This window comes from Amphiprion ocellaris, chromosome 12 (genome assembly GCF_022539595.1).
Source record: "Amphiprion ocellaris isolate individual 3 ecotype Okinawa chromosome 12, ASM2253959v1, whole genome shotgun sequence".
NCBI classification, from domain to species: Eukaryota; Metazoa; Chordata; class Actinopteri; family Pomacentridae; genus Amphiprion; species Amphiprion ocellaris.
In genome coordinates, this window is record NC_072777.1 from 4,384,537 (window position 1) to 4,406,594 (window position 22,058).

The 22,058-nt window shown below is 39.2% G+C and overlaps 2 protein-coding genes across 7 annotated transcripts in view; both read right to left on the reverse strand.

Annotated features, from left to right (window-relative positions):
- Window positions 1-11,051, reverse strand: part of prkg3 (protein kinase cGMP-dependent 3) — a 45,200-nt gene extending 34,149 nt beyond the window's left edge. For all 5 annotated transcript variants that reach the window (XR_008603515.1, XR_008603514.1, XR_008603513.1 and 2 more), the window contains exons 1-9: window positions 11,018-11,051; window positions 7,765-7,854; window positions 5,000-5,062; window positions 4,768-4,894; window positions 4,484-4,650; window positions 4,235-4,348; window positions 2,010-2,115; window positions 1,811-1,874; window positions 105-182 (exon numbers count right to left, since the gene is read on the reverse strand). Coding sequence is in view for 2 of the 5 variants with exons in the window: in XM_055015909.1 (XP_054871884.1) it covers window positions 105-182; window positions 1,811-1,874; window positions 2,010-2,115; window positions 4,235-4,348; window positions 4,484-4,650; window positions 4,768-4,894; window positions 5,000-5,062; window positions 7,765-7,852 (807 nt within the window). In the remaining 3 variants the exon portion in view is untranslated. The remainder of the gene's footprint in view (window positions 1-104; window positions 183-1,810; window positions 1,875-2,009; window positions 2,116-4,234; window positions 4,349-4,483; window positions 4,651-4,767; window positions 4,895-4,999; window positions 5,063-7,764; window positions 7,855-11,017) is intronic.
- A 1,072-nt stretch (window positions 11,052-12,123) lies between these two features.
- LOC111568228 (phospholipase ABHD3-like) lies at window positions 12,124-21,607 on the reverse strand. Of its 2 annotated transcripts, none has more exons than XM_023269764.3 (9): window positions 21,447-21,607; window positions 19,707-19,867; window positions 19,133-19,315; window positions 18,976-19,021; window positions 18,024-18,136; window positions 17,696-17,869; window positions 17,566-17,614; window positions 16,827-16,992; window positions 12,124-14,827 (listed from the first exon to the last, which is right to left on the reverse strand). In XM_023269764.3, exons 1-9 carry the CDS (start codon window positions 21,450-21,452, stop codon window positions 14,619-14,621), a joined length of 1,107 nt encoding a protein of 368 aa, XP_023125532.1. In that variant the 5' UTR covers window positions 21,453-21,607; the 3' UTR covers window positions 12,124-14,618. The 2 variants fall into 2 exon arrangements, with proteins under 2 accessions (XP_023125532.1, XP_023125534.1); XM_023269766.3 differs by having other exon boundaries at window positions 21,215-21,607.
- Between the last annotated feature and the right edge of the window lie 451 nt (window positions 21,608-22,058).

A 22,058-nucleotide genomic window follows, 5' to 3' on the forward strand; every position in this document is an offset into this window, starting at 1 on the left:
AGGGAGAAACACAAGCAGAGAATAAATCCACATACAGTAAAAACACACAACAGAGCTCCCTCAGATTTAAATAGAGGTTTATGCACATTATGACACCACATTACCTCTCCTTTGAGGATGATGTAGAAAGTGTTTGCTTCTGCTCCTTCTCGAACTATAACGTCTTTGTCCTGGTATTTCACCTGGAAAGGAACAAATTTAAAGACAAGAGCATTATGAGTCAGGTTCATATACTGATACACAATATGTTTGTAAAAACATCGATTTACTTTCTGGAATTTATTAAAAAAGCCTGTCAAAAACTCTCTGATCCTCGCTACTACAATTCAAAATGCCAACAGTGGCTCAGTGACCATCTATAGTCAGATCAGTATTCAGACAATGATGCTGTCCTTCGTAATTCTGCCTCTGTGCACCACCACAATGGATCAGAAATGAAGCCATCAAGATGAGACCTAATTGTTGAGTTAATATTATATTAATGTTGTGTTAATCGTTGATCATGGCAGACCTTGACATGCAGTTCAAAGTGGTGTCAAAGCAAGTGAAGCAGTCAAGCACTAGACTCAAAGTTGTCTCCAAATTACCAATTTGGCACATTATTAAAAAAGAAAGAATGCACGTCTCTGCTTTTTCCAGATGGTGTGGTTCTGTTGGCGTCCTCTGACCATGACTGTCAGCGGCAATGGAGCGGTTTGCAGGTTTGCAGGTGAGTGCGAAGCGGTCGGGATGTGGAGCCACACCTCCAAGTCCGAGGTCATGACTCTCTGCCAGAAACCGGTGGATTGCTCCCTCAGGGTTGGAGGAGAGTTGCTTCCCCAAGTGAAGGAGTTCACGTATATCAGGATCTTGTTCACGAGTGATGGGAAAATGGAGCGAGACATGGGCAGGTGGCTTGGTGCGGCGTCAGCAGTAATGCAGGCGTTGTACCGAACTGTCGCAGTGAAGAGTGAGCTGAGCCACAAGGCAAAGCTCTCGATTTACCAGTCCATCTATGTTCCAACCCTCACCTAGTGTCATGAGCTCTGAGTAGTGACCAAAAGAATGAAATCAAGGGTACAAGCGGCTGAAATGAGCTTCCTCCGTAGGGTGGCTGGGCTCAGCCTTAGAGATAGGGTGAGGAGCTCAGACATCCAGAGAGAGCTCGGAGTAGAGCCAGTGCTCCTTTCTGTCGAAAGGAACCAGTTGACGTGGTTTGGACATCTGATTCGGATGCCTCTGGGGAGACTTCCTCTGGAGGTTTTCTGAGCATGTCCGTCTGGGAGGAGATCCTGGGATAGACCCAGAAACCCCTGGAAGGATTATGCAGCTCGTCTGGCCTGGGAACACTTTGCGATCCCCCAGGAAGAGCTGGAAAACATCTCCAGGGGGAGGGACATCTGGAATGACCTGCTTCGTCTGCTGACACCACGACCTGACCCCAGATAAGCGGAAGAAAATGGATGGATGGATGGATGGATGGAATGTAATAGCGACATCAGCAGCACCAAATGGCCTGATAGACAGTGGAAGAACGACTTCCCAACACTGAGTCAAGTCATCGAGTAGGTGTGTGTATCAATGCCAAAGTGTACAATCAAGAGACACCTTCATGTTAACGCAATATTTCTGTTAAACCCCTCGACTTAAAGCTGAAAATCTCCACTTCATCATGATTGCTTCATTTCTAAACCACTGTGGTGGTGTACAGAGGCAAAATTACAAACATTATGCAGCTGTACAAATACTGATGGACCTGACTGTTGGAATTTGTGTGTGCTACAAACTGGATTCTTATTGTGACTGTGAGACAACGATTACAGGTACTCACCTCCTCCATGGAGTCAATGATTTTGGACAACTGGACGTCATTCAGGTCCTTCAGGGTGCGAGACCTGTGACAGAAAATCCAAGTTTAGTTGGGAATAAGGGGACATGTGATCCCACCCTGCTACGATAGGGTTACATTAAAAGAAGCAGCAGGAAAGATATAATGGATTGGATATTAAACTCAGAGTGTTATAACTCACGTCTTCAGGAAGCCCATGAGTTGCTCTCGTTTCTTCTTGGACTTGTTGGTGATGATGGTTCTGTAGGTTTGTCGCTCCATGAACCACAGATGCACCGCTGTCTTTGCTACAACATGAGATTAGAGACTGAAATTAACAGAAAACAGTACTGAGCATATAATTAGATATGATCACCCATGTCTAATTCACATTGAACATTTTTTTACTCATAAGATACTCACATTAGTTGAGCCACTTTTAGTTCTCAGTTAAAACCTTTAACACTTGGTTGACTCAGGTCATTGGTGTCAGGATGCTACCACTTTAGCTAACCAGAGGAGGTCAGTATTAGAATAAGTTTAAATCTAGCTAGTCAAATAAGCAGAAAGAATCAAAAAGGATGTACATGGCACCTCACATAGCTACAAACGACATAAAATGAGGACAAAAAGTTGCAACAAAGGCAAAAACTAACACAAGGAAAAGCAAAAATGAACACAAAATGATAGAAAGTGACCACAAATAGATATGAAATAACCACAAAAAATACGAAATGACCACAAAAAAACAAAATAGGCTCAAAAAGAAGTTAAAAAAAAGAAAATTTGCAAAACAGTCACAAAGACATAAAACACAATTAGGCTAAATGACCACAAAAAAAGATTAAAAACTGTCAAAATGACACAAAAAGACACAAAATAATCACCACAAAAAGACACAAAATAATTACAAACAGAGAGAAAATGACCGCAAAAACACAAAATAACCATAAAGAGATATGAAATAACCACAAAAAGACATGGAATGACCATAAAAAACCCAAAAGAAGCTCAAAAAGAATCAAAAAATAGTACGAAAAGATGCAAAACAACCACAAAGACATAGAACATCTACACAATTAGGCTAAATTACAACAGTGACACAAAACAGTCACAAAAAATGCTCTATGACCACAAATCTACCAGGTCAGGACGACCACAGTGGATGCATCGTCCTGACAATGAAGAACAACTCTGATGAATTCTGAATTTATTGCTGAGAACAGAGTGAACCGGTGGTACTTTTACTCATGTAGGACTTTCCATGCGGTATTTTTACTTTAAACAAATACTTTTGCTAAAGTAAAGGCACTGAATACTTCCATCATGGTGAAATGTGTAGAAAACCTCCATACACACAAAACCCCCAAGTCAACCCATCAATCAATGCTAAAAACTAAAGTCCACTATATGGGTCATTCCAGAATTGGAGGTCATTTTACGTCCCACCGATCAAATTTCAAATAATTCATGTACAAAATACTAAAACATGCAGTTGTTGTGTAAATTTATTTGGCCAAATCTAAAAAAACAAACAAACAAACAAACAAAAAAAACTCTGAATGAAGAATGTTTGAAAATATTTCTAAAAATACCAAATAAATCTGGAGTTCCCCCTAAAATGGTATTTTTCTCTTGTTCCACCCCCTGATGACCAAATTGAATCACATAAAACAGTTAAAATGAAATTTAGATTTCCTTTTTTTGCATAATTTTTTTCAATTTTTTTGTCTCTTCTGATTGTGGTAAAAAAAAAAATAATCAACATAATATTTTCAATAATAATTATTATGCATGGAATGTGTGTCCCACAACAACGTTATTAGCGTAACCTTTTTATCTGCTAGAAGAAGAAGAAAACAGTGAATCACATGATATGATGGAAATGACATTATCAAACAGTTTTCCAAAAGAATGGGCAGAGCAAATCTATGTTCTCTCTTATTTTCATATTTTCAGAACATTGTCAGCCTTGATTGAACGTCTCACTCTACTTCATATTATCAGGAGATAATGGTTCATTTAGCAGCTTGCCTGCTTAGCGGGACGAGGGGACCTACACCCTCTAATACCTGGGACTCCATCCTCCAGAGACCACCGGAGGGTGGGGGGCGTGGCCTATCTGACAGATTCTGACAGATCTGTCAGACCAGCCACCTGATAAAAAGGACACGTCAGCACACGTCAGATGACGCTCTGAAGAAGACTGCAGCTGCAGTTGAAACATGTCAGCTAACGTAAAACCATCCTTTCTTTGATTGTCGGTGTAAAAGAAATAACGTTAACCTATGATAGTCAACGACAAAATGAACATCATCCAAATGAAGACAAGGTTTATTTTTGAAAAATTTTGAAGCCTAAACGTCCTCCAATTCTGGAATGTCCCATATCTGCAAATACCTCTAGAAGGCGTTATCATAGGCTGACCTTTGACTGTTGCGGTCCGTTTGCAGTTGTACAAAATGGCCAACTCTCCGAAAATATCACCACTGGTTAGAGTTCGGAGGTCTCGGCCGGCCTGCGTGACGAGGAGTTCACCAGCTGAAAAGAGAAGCAAATATCTTTTGAAAATCCTTTCTGTGGTATAAATTTTCCACATATACATTTTAAAAGAATGTTGAATTTTTAAATAAAAGTCTCCAAACACAACCATCACAGAGGTTAGGCGCGTCCCACCTGCCACTATGTACATCGTGTCTCCTTCAGAACCTTCTTTAATGATTTCGTCTCCAGGTTTGGAGTTGGAAACCATTAGAAGATCCACCATCATGGCTATCTGCTCGTCGTCCAGGCGGCTCAGGAAATCGTTCTTCTGGATCGCTTTGACAATCAGACTCGTCTCGCTAGAGACAAGAGGTGGAAGAAGTCATCTTGATGTAAAGGTCATTGAAATTTCGAGGCGCTCCCACGCAACATACAGATCCATAACTCATGCACACAAGAGGCAATTAGTTCCTGACCTGACAGTCTTCTTGACCCTGGTGCGTGTAATCTCCAGGGTCTCAGGGATTGGTTCGGGGGCAATGACAGCAGCTCGGCTCTTCCTGACCTCCGGTTCAATCTCATTACCGCTCTGAGAGGGAAACTCTGCAGTGGCAAACACACAAAAACAAATAGATGGTTAAAGATGGCCATTAGAGTTCACACAGCATATGTAGAAAGGTGAGTCCCTGCTCCTGGTGCCCGTGTTACCCAGATCATGATACTGGCTGTGCAGCTCTTGCAGAAGTTTTTCTTTTTCCTGCAGTCGTTGTTCTGTGGACATAAAAGCGGGGAAACAAATTCAACGTACAAAACATCACAAAAAACATGCCATTTAGTGCAAGGACCCTTTATAGCAGGCGTCGATAGGAAATGTATGAGCAAGACGAATGTAGTCTCACAAAAATTCCATTTCTACACAACTAAACTGCATTTTTCTGTCACATTTTGTCATAAATGTAGTGAAAGGGTTAGTTTTAACTCGAGGTGTGACATTTGCATAAATTCAACCACTTAGTTTTGGTGCCTGAACCTAATGACACGGTGAGTAAATGTGAAAGTGAAGAGAAAATGATAACAAAACTTAAACACCCTAATCATGTGTTTTATCTTATAAATGTTCATGTGGTGTTTTTTATACGCTACAAAACGTATTATGAGAGCAATAAGCAGTCAGGGTTTCAGACGTAACAAAACAAAGGAATCAATCCGATGGTGGGGCTTTCTGTTGCATCATTCCTCTTCAGAATTGGTTTCCAGCTCAAACATATGCTAAGCTAAGGCAAGATAGACTGAAATAAGTTGAGACTTCATTAATCCCCAAGGAAATTCTTTTCCAAGATATTGCTCAGAAAGTACGTAACCTGAACAATGCAGTGCCTAGTAGAAAAGTCAGATACATTACTGAAAATAAAACAAGTAAGACAAGAACAGAAAAGTGAGAAATACTACTGGCAATGACACTGAGATAGTAAAGCAATATCACACATGATAATAAAATAGCACACGTGAAATTGGAACGTTGCCCCTGAAAAATGCATTACATTTGCTATTGTCTATCATATCATGTACATGACTGTTCAAAAGTTTGGGGTCACTTAGAAATGTCCTTATTGTTGAAAGAAAAGCAGTTTTTTTTCAATGAAGATAACATTAAATGAATGATAGATCCAGTCTAGACATTGTTAATGTGGTAAATGACTATTGTAGCTGGAAACAGCTGATTTTTAATGGAATATCTCCATAGAGGTACAGAGGAACATTTCCAGCAACCATCACTCCTGTGTTCTAATGCTACATTGTGTTAGCTAATGGTGTTGAAAGGCTCATTGATGATTAGAAAACCCTTGTGCAGTTATGTTAGCACATGAATAAAATGTTAGCTACATTAGCTGCACAACTTGCAAGCACTAAGAATTTTTCTGTTGTTTTGGTGACATTGTCATCAATAATGACAGTAATCCACTACAGTCTTTAGTTACTATGGTTACTACTATGGTGGGAGTGCATGCAAACAATCAACTTCACCTTTTCAAGTGCATGAAAACCACAAAACACATTTTTTTCTTCTTACCATATATTTCACCATAAGTATATAAGGGTCATTCCAGAATTAGAGGACCAAAGTCTCTGAGGAATGTTTCCAAAACCTTGTTGAAAGTATGCCACCAAGAATTAAGGGTCATTCCAGAGCTGAGGACATTTTACGTCCCACCAATCAGATTTCAAATAATCCATGAACAAAATACTAAAACATGCAGTTGTTGTGTAAATGTATTTGTCCTGAGACCAAATCGGGAAAAAAAACTAGGAGAAAAGAATGTTTGAAAATATTTTTTAAAACATTAAAGAAGTCTGGAGTTCTTCCTAAAATGGCATTTGTCTCTTGTCCCAAGAGAATAATCTCTTGTTTTCAAAAAGAATGGGTAGAGCAAATCTGTGTCCTCTCTTTTATTTTCAGAACATTGTCAGCCTTGACTGGATGTCTCACTCTACCTCATGCAACCCTGTTATGCATATTATCAAGAGAAGGCAAATTTGTTTGATTTTTTTCTTGACTTTTTTTTCCATCAGTCAGTTTGTCCTCTTGGTCAGCAGTAACAGCAGCTAAATATCTAGCTTCTACTGCTGAGAAAAAGATCACATTAGCATGGATTAGCAACCCTGTTACTGTGATTAGAGTAGGGTTAGCAAACAACACAGAAAACATGGAATAAAAATGCTGCCATTGATGTGTAAGATGAGCCAATCAAGCCTTAGATAGTTTATTACCTATTATTGATGAATATGGAGCAGAAAACTGGAAAAGACAAGGTTTATTTTTCAAAAATTTTGAAGCCCAAATGTCCTCCAGTTCTGGAATGACCGATAATATTAAGTATTATTAGCTGCCTGTTGCATTTTTATGCACTTTCCAATGCACTCAGCACACATAGACTTAATAGAATTGGCTAAACATAAGCTTATATTTTAAAATTAAAAACATTATTTCTGTTCTATTAAACATGCTGAGCTACTCCACAGTCTATGTACGCTACCAGTCAAAAGTTTGGACACACCTCATTCAACGGTTTTTGTATATTTTAATTATTGTTCTTATTTATTAATAATGTTTAACACTTTTTAGTTTACTACATAATTCCATGTGTATTCTTTTATAGTTTTGACATCTTTAGTATTAATCTACAATGTAGGAAATAATTCAAATGAATGAGAAAGTGTGTCCAAACTTTTGACTGGTCTTGTTACCTCCAGGACACTTCAAAAGTCTACTAACATGTACTACAGTGCATAAGTACAACTACGTCTGTACTTCGGTGCAGTAATCATTGCAGTGCTTCATGACAGCTGGGTGTTGTCACATCACAGCTGGACCTCATCCACGAGTGTCATCAGCGGTTCACACATTTCACCCAACCGAAGCCATAAGGCATAAAACAGAAGGACTCTTTATGGTGATATAATGCTGTACTCACCCAGGTCTTTGTTTTGCCTCTGCAGCTCCTGGTTGATCAAACATTGCTTCTCCAGCTGCTGCTTCAGCTCCTCCAGTTGCTTCTCCATAGCTGCATGAGAGAAGATTTCAAAATGAAGATATACGGGAGGAGATGCAACAAGAAGAAGAGATGAAGCTTAAATTATGCATCTGAGCACCGAGCATACATGGCGATATGTGTGAAGACTTACATACAGCAGCCCCCAAACATCATATTTAAACTGGAACTGTGCTTTTTTTCCACAGCTCCACTCTGCTGCCTGCACACAGCAAGAGTCCCGCTGAATAATGCAGACTAATGATGGACAGTCAGCAGGCTGCTTTCTGAATGCCATCACACCCTGCAGGCTCTTACTAAAGATCTGCTGCTGTTCCTATAGCATGCAACGGCACAAAACCAGTCAAACAAGTGTAAAAACCTTCATTAGCAGTTGGGTTTTTGCAGCCCGTGAGCTTATTACTTTCCTTCTTTGAACTTGTGTGCTGCTACCACAATGTGAGACAACCTCTACTACAAAAGCTTGTGTGTCTAACTGGAGTTAACTGACAGATTCATTAGCTGCTGCAGGAGATTTACAACGAGGTTAACCGCATGTCAGATCTAAAGCCTCTCCTCGCTGAGGTTTACAAAAGCTCTTTAATGTTTTCCCTTCACTGCCATTGGAAACGTGTTTATGCCTCCGTTGACAGGCAAAACACTGCAATCAATACAAACACAAGGTTATTTAACACACACACATGCATCCAATCAACCTGAGCCGGACGAGCTGTTTGCTTGTGATGATCAGCCACGAATCACGTGACCCCTATTACTGCCGCCTCACCCTGAACATTGGACGGAGATTAGACCTGATGTCAAACTGAATCATAAAGTCACAGCAGACGAGCAGAAACTGTGGGAGTGGAACCTAAAACGGCAGAATAAAGAGTTGGATTAGCAGCTTTAGAGCAGGGCTGTCAAACATGCGGCCCGGGGGCCAAAAGCGGCCCTCCAGAGGGTCCAATCCGGCCCGCAGGACGACTTGTAAAGTTTAAAAATTACAGAGAAGACATTAACTTCATATTGTAAAGTTGTGAAACTATAAATTTGAAATCATTTGTAGACAATGACAAGTTGTTTTGATTATAAAGTAAAATATTAGATTGTTCACTGTTCTTTTGTCATTTTGTGTCTCATTTTTGTAATATTTTGTCTTGTTTTGTTGTTTTTTTGTCTTATTTTTGTCATTTTGTGTTTCACTTTATTAGTTTTTTGTCTTGTTTTTGTCATTTTGTGGGGGTTTTTGTGTCGCTTGTGTTGTTTGTCCATTGTCTTGTTGTTTTGTGTCTCATTTTTGTCATGTTTTGTCTTGCTTTTTGTCTGACTTTTGTCATTTGTCTCATGTTTTTGTCATTTTGTGTTTCCTTTTTGTCTCGCTTGTGTTTTTTGTCTGATTTTTGTCATTTTGTGTTTCACTTTATTCGTCGTTTTTGTTGTTTTGGTTTTTTTTGTCTCACTTGTGTCGTTTGTCCATATAAGTGTCGGTTTGTAACTTTTTTGTCAAATTTTTCTCTTTTTTTGTTTTGTTTCTGTCGTTTATCCATTTTTTGTCAATTTATTTCTTGCATTTGTCGTCTTGTTTTGTTTTGTAATATTTTGTCTTGTTTTGTTGTTTTTTTGTCTTTTGTTGTGTTTCCTTTTTGTCTTGCTTGTGTTTTTTGTCTCGTTTTTGTCATATTGTGTTTCGCTTTACTCATTGTTTATTGTCTCGATTTCTCGTTTCGTGTCTTTTTTTGTCTCGCTTGTGTTTTTTGTCCATTTTTTTGTCGCTCTGTGTCTCGTTTTTGTAATATTTTGTCTTGTTTTTGGGGTTTTTTGTCTTTTTTGTCTGACTTTTGTCGTTTGTCTCATGTTTTGTCATTTTGTTTCTCGTTTTTCTTGTTTTGTGTCTTGTTTTTGTCTCGCTTGTGTTGTTTGTCCAGTTTTTGTCACTTTGTGTCTTTTTTTGGTCTGACTTTGGTCATTTTGCTCATAAAGTAAAATACTGTATCATTCAGTCCCAGATACCTGAGACTAAATGTTTTGTGTCTTTGTAGACACTCTGATCTGGAAGTCGTAATGTGTAAATGATAAACTGAGGCATAATGTTAAAATTCAACTTATTTTTCTTCAGAAATTTCAGGTTGTTCATGATGTTTTGCAAAAAGATAATTTCATACATTTTCAGAATTGTACTTTTGCACTAAAAAAAGGAAAAATGTGGAATTTTCGTTATTTATCGGTTATTTTGCTCTGATTTTACTGGTCCAGCCCAGTTGAGATCAAATTGGGCTAAATGTTGTCCCTGAACTAAGATGAATTTGACACCTCTGCTTTAGAGCGTTCATGTAAATTTGATTTTTTCTTTGATCATGTAACTGCAGTGCTAAGTGTTAACAAGCTTGTCCTGCAAGAAAGACAAGGCTTAATGGTCTTTGAGGGTTTACAGGGAATATAACCGAGACCAAAAGGAGAAAAAAAAGATCCATACATGCTGCAAGAGGAAGTGAGATCTGCCTCGGGGGTGTTTTATTAACCTGCCACCAAAGCACACAGAGCTGCGCACAAACACAATTTGTGAGCTTTCTAGGAACTTGCAGCAAAAAGGAAAAACAAACTGGGCGGATTGAAATGATAACCTTTAGCGGTGAACATTTAATGAAGGAAAACCTCTGTTAGTCCGAGTGTTGAGCCTGGGGCGAGGGGAAGGGTGAAGCAGGTTTGCACTGCTTGGTGTGTAGTCGCCGTTTTGTTATTTATGAGCAACAGTACAATGAGATGTTTTCAGCCATATTAGATCAACTGTAACAAGAACAAACAATTATAAAAGCATCCAGCGAATGATTCTGGGAGAAGCCAGGAAATGGGAAATTAGCGAAAAACAAAAACATGTATTTGTGTCTGCTGTTCAGCTGAACATGATGCTAGCTGCCCTAACACTGATACAGCCAGCGTACCGTACACTTCATACTGCTTCATTATTAATTCATGGCCATGTGTAACTACAGCTGAATTCTCATCAGGCGTACTGTAATAGAAACTGGGAGAGAACAGGAGTCTAGACTGGTGTGTTTAAGATGCACACTTACCCTGAGCTGCAAATCCTCATCTTTATATGCAAGTGTAATGCTGTAATGTTACACAAAAGCTGCAAACATGTGCTTTAAACACACTATAAGAGACACTATTGTGTTGAACAGGGGCATGGACTCACCTGCAGGCAGTGTGTGATCAGGAGAGAAGAAGAGTCCAGCCTAAAAAGGCCGCATGGATCAGAGGAAGCAAAAAAAAATAAATAAAAAAATCACCCTAAACTGCTCACAAATCCACTTTCAGTTGTAGAGAAGTATTCGCTTTGCATAGAATTTCTGCTTGACCCGCAGATGGTCTGGAAACACCCGAGCAGACACAAAGCATGCACTCTGCAACCTCTCCAGCATTACTTCTTCTGCTGCTGTTTCTTCTCCTTCTCCTTCTTCTTCTGCTGCTGCACTTTCTCCTCTTACACTGCCATGTCTTCAGGTTTACTATTTTTACTTCTCTCCAGCTCTAACTCTCTCTCTCTCTCTCTCTCTCTCACTCAATCTTTCCTCCTTCCTCTTTCTGTATCTGTCAATCTCAGCAGCTGTGTTGAATCATTAACCATCACCTGAGGCTCCTCCCATCACACCAGGTAGATGAATCCAGGATGGAGTGGGGAGAAAACTGTAAAAATCATGCTCAGTGTGGTGTTTTACTGACACCCGAGGACATATTTTTGCCCCAGCAGGATGACAGTAGGCCTATCCATATTCCATGTGTATGTTTTTTGAGAGATTTGTGAATTTTTCCACCTTTATATGTCTGTAAACTGAGAAAAGCACCCACATTCTTTCCTCTGCATTCACATAACAGCTATTTGGAGTTACCGAGGGCAACCAGGTCAACTCAGATTCTATCTACCCGAGTCGGAAAATGCAGATTTCTATTTTTTCCCCACAGACTTAAACGCCACTGAATGTTTTCCAGGCTGCAAATGAATGTAAATGAGGTTAGAGGGTTAGAATTGTGACAGAGGGCGTGGGCTTTTATTGTTCACGGTTAATTATTGATATCCTCCTGGTTAATCAGCGACATTAATGACCCCACCGCTCCGAGATAAAAAGGCCCCCTCTGATTTTTACTCAGACTCAGTGGCATGAGGGGTCGTGGCATTTTTCCATTAAGGAGCAACCCAGTGATCCAGGCATCGCTACGGATCACGGTCTGGTGTCACCGAGTTCATGTGGATCTGCACAGGTGTTTTACTCACCATACAAAGTCACCAGCAGAAATTTTAAGTCATATCACCGTCATTCTTTAATTCAAGTGCAATTAAATAAAACATGACCAAAAGATACAATGAATAATGCCCAAATAATTACAACCTCGATTGATATTGCAAAAGCACCGTGATTACAAAAACGTCAGCCAACAGAGCAACTAAAGGCATGTGAATGTGGTAAACAACCAGCTGATTATACTGAAAAGTCATGCTGCTAATTAAAAGCCAACAATAAGCAACATTAGCTGCTATGGTCTTTAAAAGAATTCTAATAATTGACTCTTAATGTGGAGCCACTTAGAGTCAATTAAAACAGTAGCTTCTGCTAAAAAAATTCACATGAATTTTAAAATAATATTTGGTAATAGCACCATAAAATGGGTTTATCATCAGTGCACCAACATCATACTGACCTGGTCCTTGGTGAAACACAAGGACCAGGTCAAGTCAAACTCCTGCAAACACAATAAAATACTATCAAGTCGCTACAATCTTGACATGATAAACATTCCTTCATCTGTTCCCTAAACAATGTGCGCAGATGGCAAAAAAAGAAGAGTTGGATTAGAAGCTTTAGAACAGGGGTGTCAAACATGCGGCCCACGGGCCAAAACCGGCCCTCCAGAGGGTCCAAAACGGCCCGTGGGACGACTTCGTAAAGTGTAAAAATTACAGAGAAGACACCAACTGCAAATTGTAAATTTTTAAACTATAAATTTTAAATAATTTCTAGACCATGACAAGTTGTTTTCACCATCAAGTAAAAAACGAGATTGCTCATTGTTCTTTTGTGCCTTATTTGTGGAATATTTTGTCCTGTTTTTTTGTCTGACTTTTGTCGTTTTCTTTCTCGCTTTTGTCGATTTGTGTTTCCTTTTTGTCTCACTTGTGTTTTTTGTCTTACTTCTCTCATTTTGTTTCACTTAATTGTTTTTTTGTCTCGTTTTTGTTGTTTTGTGTCTTTTTTCTGTCTCGTGTGTGTCGTGTATCCATTTTTTTGTCATTTTGTGTCTCATTTTTGTAACATTTTGTCTTGTTTTTGTTGTTTTTTTGTCGCTTTGTAACTTTGTTGTCTCATTTTTTGTTTTGTTTCATGTCGTTTGTCTCATTCTTTTGTCATTTTGTTTCTTGCTTTTGTTGTTTTGTGTCTCATTTTTGTAACATTTTTGTCTTGTTTTTGGTCTTTTTTTTTGTCTGACTTGTCATATGGACCATAAAATAAAATGCTGTATTATTCAGTTAAATGTTTTGTGTCTTATAGACACTCTGTGATCTACAAGTCTTAATGTGTAAATGATAAACTGAGGCATAATAATGTTGAAATTGAACTTATTTTTCTTCAGAAACTTCAGTTTGTTCATGATGTTTTGTGAAAAGATAATTCCTTTCATGTGGACATTTTCAGAATGCAATTTTTTGCACTAAAACAAAGGAAAATTTGGAGTTATGGTTATTCATAGGTTACTATGCTCTGATTTTACTGGTGCAGCCCACTAGACATCAAACTGGGCTGAATGTGGCCCCTGAACCAAGATGACTTTGACACCTCTGCTTTAGAGCAGCCACATAAACTAGATATTTTCTAATTGATCGTGCAATAATGGGATTAAATTCAAGTCAAATTCCTGCAAACACAATAAACCATTATCAAGTAGCTACAATCTTGACATGATAAACATTCCTTCATCTGGTCCCTAAACATTGTGCACAGATGACAAAAAAAGGCAGATGACGATAAATTAAAAACCAACAGATATTACAATTTTTACAAATATCTGAAATACTACAGTACGCTTTGCAGTTTTTTTTTTTAACATTGTCAGCTTTTTTACCTCCGATGTGCTGTTTATGTAGTGTTGCACTGAAGCATACTGAAAAAGCATGCAAGGTTGAACCTTCAGTGACACACCTCAAAGAAAATATATCTGGCAAAACCAAAGTAGTGCGTGAGGCAAAAGAAATAGCACACTTTTATCAAGAGGACAACAACAATACTACTGCTCTAGTTTTTACATTCAGTTCATTGGTTCTTTTTTTTCCAACAGCAAAAAGGTGTAGTATTCAAGGAATGAGTTTTGTTTTCTATACACACAACAGTGCTTCATGTGCAGCTGGGACGGCTGGCTAATGTGGGGGAAATAATACAATTAAAAGCGTTTTTTGTTTTTGGGGGGGATAAATAATTTAAAAATACTATATTTTCTTATTGTGTCTTGAGCTTTTCAGATGCTCCAAGGTTTCTTAAATACATATAGCTTCAACATAGCTTCCACAGCTTAATTTCTTTTTCTTCTACTTCTTCGATTGCTTATTTAAAGAGAACCTGAGATGATGAGGTAGATTAGCAGAGTTGCACAATACAGTTGGTCATCTCCCTGCAAACATGAGGAAGACACAGGACTGCCGTGTTGGGGTAACTGCATGCAAAGCTAAGCACTGCATTCTCGTGAACTGCTGTTCTACTGCTATAATGTCAGTGGCTTCGTATGTTTTGCGGCTTACGGTCTTTGCACTATTCGCCCGTCTGCTCCTCTTTGATGCTGCAGGCTTTCTCGATGTCTTTTGGGTATTCGAAGACGGCTTGGACGAACTGGCCGAACAGGCGCTCCATGTAGCTCTCACCTCGCGGAAACAGACCCTGCAAGAAGGCGATGTGTCCGCCGTGGGCCGTCAGCAGCAGGGCGACGTTAGGCAGGTTCTGCACGATGTTCACTGGGAAGGCTGTGAAGGCAGGAATTGAGCAACAATCAGATTTAATAAGCATCGACAAACCATTAAGACAGAAAGCTGAACCGTCTCAGGCAGAAGACCGCTTATGGAGACTGAAATATTAGCAAAAGCATAGAAAAAACAACAAAAAAATCCGACTTTACCACCCAACATTAGCCAAATACTCAAAAACTAAAGACTCTGTGGCCACTTCTTTTTCATCCAATCACATTTAAAGTAGAATTTTGACCAAAAATCCATGTCGATCCAATCTCTTCTATAAGGAAACATTAACGTGGTCAACACAAGTCATTACTCCCATCCATCCATCCATCCATCCATCCATCCATCCATCATCTATACAATGCGTAATCCTCATTCTTAAACTACTCATCTGTTATGGAAGCCAATTGATTAAGAAATCACTCAAATAAACCATATAGTCTACCTTAAGAAACCTTGAGAAAACCAAAATTTCTGTGCTCCTCTGTGCAACCAAGAAGCCGTTAGTGACTGAGCTGCAACAAACAGTTGCAATTCAGGGACGTTTTTGGTTGAACCAGGATGAACTGCAGGCTGTGTTTTCACAGAACAGATAGGAGATAAATCCATCCATTATTTATACACAGCTTAATCCTCATCAGGGTCGTGGGGGGCTTGAGTCTATCCCAGCTGACTTACAGTGAAGGCAGGGGACACCCTGGACAGGTCAGCAGTCTATCACAGGGTTACATATAGGGACAAACAGCATATGTAGCATAAATAAATGCTAGTGTGTTTGAATGAGAGAGCATCATCGTCTACAGTCAGCAGCAGCTCTAGTAGCCTCTGCAATTCCAGTTTCTGTGATCTCTTTGATGTGGTCAAGCCAACTCGCTGCGGGTCTACCTCTCATTCTCTTTCTGTTAACCATCCCTTGAATGACTGTTTTCTCAAGGCAGTGATGTCCAACATGACCAATAGTTACTGAGTTTCCTTGCGATGATGCTAGCCCCCAGTGTTTTTTCAACTCCTAGCTCCTTGAGTACAGATGCATTTGTTCTCTTGTCTGTCCTGAGGATATCATGGACAAATGCATGAATAAATGCATGAAGCCGGAGTACCCAGAGAAAACCCACGCATGTATAGGGAGAACATGCAAACTCCATGCAGAAAGAGCTCAGAAAGGCTGGGACGTGAAGCGGGAATCTTCTAGCCGCAAGGCAAAAGTGCTAACCACCAAGCCACTGTGGTACCCTACTTCCACACCAGTTAGTCCCAAAAATATGGTACAAAGTATGAAAAAACTTAAGAAAATAAGTCTTTTTCCCCCAACCAGTTACATGAAAGAAACCATCTGTACACTGCTTTGGCACCATGATGATCAGCACTGCGTTTTAGCAGAAATTAGGGCTGTACATTTAATCAAATATTAATCACAATTTTGGTTTCTTATAGGTAAATAAACATGATTGAGAGCAATATTTGTGTTTCAAATGCATGTGTCGCTTATCCACACAGAAGAAAAATTTTGTATATAAAATACAGCCCATGTAGATACAACTAATGGCTTTCAAATTGACTAAATCTGCCATTTTTTCACTCTTCAAAGTAAATTTTGGTCACCCACCTGTGTGAGTGGAGACTAGAGGCTTCCCTGTGCACCCCATGTGTAGTGTTTATAGAAGATCTGTACCTTGAACTATCTATTGATGAGCAGATGTTCAGCAAGAGTTTGTGTACAATTTCATTCATATTTTGCAATGAATTCAAGTGAAGAAATCTGATTTGAATGCAAAGATTTGTACATTAAAAGGAAAATAGCATAGCAAGGAGGTGAAACCAGTGCCCTGTTCAGTCAAATGTAAAAATGCAGCTTTACATAACAAACATTATTCTGTATAGTAAGCAGGAACAGATATAGTCAAGACACTGATTTCATAAGCATTGACTAACACGTGGTGCATACACTGCCACAGATAGAAAGTTAACAGTCTAACAGAATGCTGAATGTCTCCTGTTATCTACTCACCAGTTTGGGGAGAGAAGGGGTCATCAGCGGCGTTTAGACACAAGATGGGTACAGCTGTTCTGGGGAGTTTTTTATCTGGACTGGCATCACGGTAGTAATCCGTACAAGATTTATAACCAAACAGCAGAGACGTGAAGCGTTCGTCAAACTCACGGATAGTCCGCGCCTAGAAGAGGACATGAAATGAGTTGACAACGAAGTGAAAAGGCAAATTTAAACCGATCAGCGACAACATTATGACCACTGACTGGTGAAGTGAACAACATTGATGATATTGGTACTATGAGGTGTTCTGCTGGAACACCTTGGATTTTGGCGTCTGTGTTGATGAGACTTAGATACTCAAATAAACATTGTCCCAGAACAAACACACTCCTTCATACAAATGGAAATCCTAAATGTCACTGCAGGAAAATGCACCCCACCACATCACAAAAACCTCAAACAATCAGGAACATCTTGAGGAACATGACAATCACCCAAGATGTTGATTTGACCTCCACACTTCCTAGACCCCATTCTGATCAAACATCAACAGGATGCAGTGGAACAAGTTTGATTCCCAGAGGCCCCACTGCACAAGCCAGAGATCCCAAAGGATCCACTGCCAGACCCCATGGACACCCTGAGAGGTCCTCTGGTCCAGACCCAATGATTTAGAGCATTCTTGATGACATAACAGGGACCAACACAATACTAGGCAGGTGGTCATAATAATAATAACAAAACTGTGTCGTACCTTCAGGACGTAGTCAACATCCACCACCTTCTCCAGAATCTTTCTGTGCCTGTGAGAAACAGAGATGTTAAAAAACTTCTACCACGATTAGCTGAAGTAAGCGTAGTCATGAAACTGCAACTCGTCTGACCTGGTAACAGCACGGCACAGGCCACTCGTGAGGTACTTGTTAAAGAGCAGCCAGTTGAGAGGTTCTTCCATTGAGTCGGATGATTTCTGAGCATCCCAGGGGACGGAGATGGTGATACCAGCCACCATCCCCGACTCTGAGCGCTTACGGGCCAGATAGTTTAACAACACCATGCTGCAGAAGGTGAAAGAAGAGCACGAGATAAACAGAAAAGGTGTCAAAGATGGAGGACAATCCAAGGGAGGAGAGAGGAGAAAATAGAAGTAAATAAATTGGGCATAAACTAGACCTATTTTCCCAGCTCGCCAGTGGAAACCATTACACTCACCCTCCCAGGGATACACCAGCACCAAGCACAGGGGCATGGGGGTAAAGTCCTTTGACATGGGTCACCACTCGTTCCAGATCAGAGGTATTGGCAGCGCAGTAGGTCACCGGCGTCTCAAGCAAGCAGAGACAGATGAGGTATGTTACATGAAGTACTGCATTTTGTGTTACTGTGAACTCTTATACAACAGCTGATCTTAGTCCATACTCATCTTTCTGTCAACAAAAACACCAAAAACCAACAATGCCTTAGTGGGTCTCTCAGTGCTTTCCAACTTGTCCAGAGTGGATTTAGCATTTGAAAGCCAAAAGCATCAGTTCAGTACCTTCAAAATTAATGTAGTATTCTATAGTAGCTGGGCGTAGTAGTTTTTAACAAACATTTCTGAAAACAGAGTGGAACAGTGCATTTGTTGGGGACTATTTTCAGCTGTGGATGAATACACATGTTGCTCCAGTAAGTATTTATAGTGGAACGGTAGTTGGATTACGTTCAAGTCAGCTCAAATTCATTATAATAAAACAACATGTCGCCCAGTACAGTGATGTGCTTTAAATATTTTTAACAATGGAGCACTATTAAAGGAATAAACTAAACAAGACTTCCGCTACACAGACAATAGTTGCTATGAGGATCAGTTGAAGGGTTTGGAAGCAGAGTGGTTTAATCCACTTTCTTAATTTTTGAGAAAAATGCGTTAAAAGTTTTGTATTTTCAAGAACAGTCTAACATTCCAAGCACCACTGTAACGCTATATTTGGGTTGTGGGTTAGACCACTTTGTTTTCTGTCGAGATTCAATCAATCTACTTGGTAAAAAAAAAAAAAAAAAAAAGAAAATCTCCAAAAACAAACAGCCTCTGGAATGTGAATGTACATTAAGTCTGTTGAAAAGGAAACTTTAGAATTAACAGTGAGAATTTCATCATTCTTTACGTGATCGTAACACTTACCAACAACTCTTCCCCTCCAAGGCCTCTGTTGTTGAAGACCACACATCTAGGAAATAAAATTACGGTGAAAAGACTTTCTCCAAACTTTTCCATAACTGCTTGAGGACAACTTCTAATTTAATTACCGGACAGAAACCGTGTGAGGAGCAGCGCTGACCTGTAGCCGTGGCGAGTGGCCTGGTTAATGGCGTGAAGCACGTATGGCTGCTGGCTGTTCCCCGTCAGACCCGGGAGGATCAGCACGGTGGGGCGGGTGGAGGATTCTGGGTAGCTGTGGCTGGCCTGATTGTCCACCCAGTCCAGAGAGATCTGACCACCATCAACTGTACGGATCAGCTCACTGAGAGAAGAAGAGGACGGGACATTGATACGTAAACATAAAAAAACAATAATAATTTCATTACGAGTTTCATTTAACTGATAGAGCAAATATTGTATTTTTTGCAAATCTTTGTATGAGGCATGTAGAATAAAGAGATTATGAATAAATCTGAATTCAAGCTTAGATTTGGTCACAAACTTCATAATCTGTGTTTTTACAGTTTCTACCTCTGACAAATGGTGTAATTTTGGCGATTTTGTAAAGACAACAAGCCTTTCAAACTGTCAGTGAGTTTTGGGGTTATTTCATTCTTTAGAATTAGATAAATGAATACTGTAACTTTGTATACTACAATCACAGGTAGTGTTTTATCAGCTGGAAAGTGAAAGGACAGAGGGTTTCTTCCTACTTGCGATAAGCGACGGGAGGTCTGGACTTGATGAGGGCACAGACCAGGGTTTGGAGCCGGCCTCCCCAGCACCAGGGAGTGGGGCTGAAGCGCTCGGCCACCACGGGACAGTGTTTGTGCAGGAATGTGCTAAAAGCCTCGCTGCAAACCAGAGCTGGCATCTGAGGAGGAAGAAGAGACAAAATGAAATGCCGGAAAGCACAGGGGTTTTTGAAATAAAGTGACAGACGAGGAAGCATGTCAAGCATCTGTCACCCGTTTGAAGAGCAGATCAGTTGTAAGCAGAAGCTTAAAGCATTTTGGATGATTGATTTAAGATTCTTCTGCACTTTGTGTGAAATTAATCCTCATTTTAGTTTTAGAGCATAAATTTTTGCTTAGTACTATATTCATCCAGCTTTGGAAATAATTATTAGACCACTGTGACCATCATTTGGCCATTTTTTTAAATTTTAACAGTTTCTTAATACATCATACTTTTAACATAATTTATTGTATGTACTAGATTATTATTAACTTTTTTCATGTCTTTTAGAAAATGTTGTAATTATTTGACCACTACAATGAAATTGTGAATGAAACATTACATACACTGAAGGTCTGTTGTGCAAAGTTTGCAAAGAAAACTGTCATTATTATTTCCAAAGCTGCAGTTTTTGACAAATACAACAAAGAAAAAATAAGACAAGATAATCCTTTATTACTCCCCATGTCAGGGGAAATTTTCCGGGGAAATCTTCTAACGACTGCATTATAATATATTGTACACCATCTACTGATTGTTAGACTATTAGTTGCAGTCGTAAACATAATCTTTTTAATTCTTTTGACTTAAATCAGCATTAGAGAGGCCTTAATTAGGTAGGATGAAGTGCAGTCACATTTCATATATGAACTACATAAATAATACAACATTATTAGCATTATTTTTAAACATAGTCAGTAAAGCTCACGTTAGGAGTTTGTAGGAAAAAAAATCACAAAGATCAGTATCTTAAAAATATTGATCTTTGTACTTAAAAGGGGGATAAAAAATAATTTATTAAATTTATTAAATGAAATAAGTAACTGTGAAGAATAAGGACAAATAAAAGAAATTTTAACAAGCAAAATAAAGCAAAATATGATTAAAAGTGGGGTAGAAAAAGAAATTTTTGCAGTTTAAAAATTTAATTAATCGAAATAAGAAAAAAGAATTTAAGAATTAAAAAATTAAATGGATAAAAATAAAAAGTAATTTATTAAATCCGATAAATAATAGTGGAAAATAAGGACAAATAAAACAATTTTGAACAAGTAAAATAAAGCAAAATACGATTAAAGTGGGGTAGAATAAGAAATTTCTGCAATATAAAAATTTAATTAATCGAAGTCAGAAAAAAATGAATAGTGTAGAATCAGATACAGTGAAAATGATCATTAAAAAAATTGAAAAAATAAATTAAAAAAACGTGAGATAAGACGGATGAACGTGCAGTCATCGGCTAGTCTTGACCACAGCCACTGACCTGACACTTCCGGCCCCACAGATAGTACAGTGCGGCCGTGAGGGAGCAGATGAACACCGTGTAAGGCCTGGAAACACACTCCCAGTATGTTCTCCACAGCTCCACGTGGGATAAATAATACATGGCTGTGACCTGAGTGTCTGCAGCGCTTAGCTAACCCGGGTGACTCGACACAACGGAACAGGGAACTGACAGAGATACGACAGTGTGTTAAATTAGCCCGACAACCTGCCTTCATCACCACCAGCTAACGCTGACGGTGTTTTTACAGCCTCTCCGCTTCCTCGGCCGCTCCCACATCAGCTACTGAAGCCGGTATCCACCTGCGGCCTCTTGGTGTCTTCTCCGCCGCCGCCGCCGCTTCCTCTTTAACCGAACCGCAACTGCAATGTCAAAATCCGCTTCCTGTCATGATTCCGCCTACAAATATGGAGGTCAAAGCACACGCATGCGCTCAAAGTCTATTTCCGTCTTCTTGTTTCTTAGCAACCAGCGCTGGCAATACAAGCGCCATTTTCTGCTCAGTGGCTCCGGTGTGACACTGCACATAAAAGACGCTCATTTCTTTTAAAAAAAAAAAAAAAAAAAAAATCCCAAAAGAATGTTAACCCTCCTGCTGTCTTCATTTATGGGCACCAAAATATTGTTCCTTTTTCTGACAAAAAAATCAAAAAATTCGGAAAAAAAATTCCCAAAATTTCTGAAAATTTGCAAAAACTTCAGGAAGAAACTTCCAATAATTCCTTAAAAGTTTCCCTTAAAAGTTTGAGAAAAAAAAATCATATATATATATATATATATATATATATATATATGTATATATATATATATATATATATGTATA

What these genes read in the sequence shown, in the direction of transcription:
- LOC111568228 (XM_023269766.3), bottom strand. Translation starts at nt 21,337, where the DNA reads ATGTATTATTTATCCCACGTGGAGCTGTGGAGAACATACTGGGAGTGT. An exon ending in GCTGGTGTATCCCTGGGAGG is followed by an intron (nt 17,870 to 18,023) that starts GTGAGTGTAATG and finishes CACCTTCTGCAG; the next exon opens with CATGGTGTTGTTAAACTATC. An exon ending in CTGTGCCGTGCTGTTACCAG is followed by an intron (nt 17,615 to 17,695) that starts GTCAGACGAGTT and finishes TGTTTCTCACAG; the next exon opens with GCACAGAAAGATTCTGGAGA.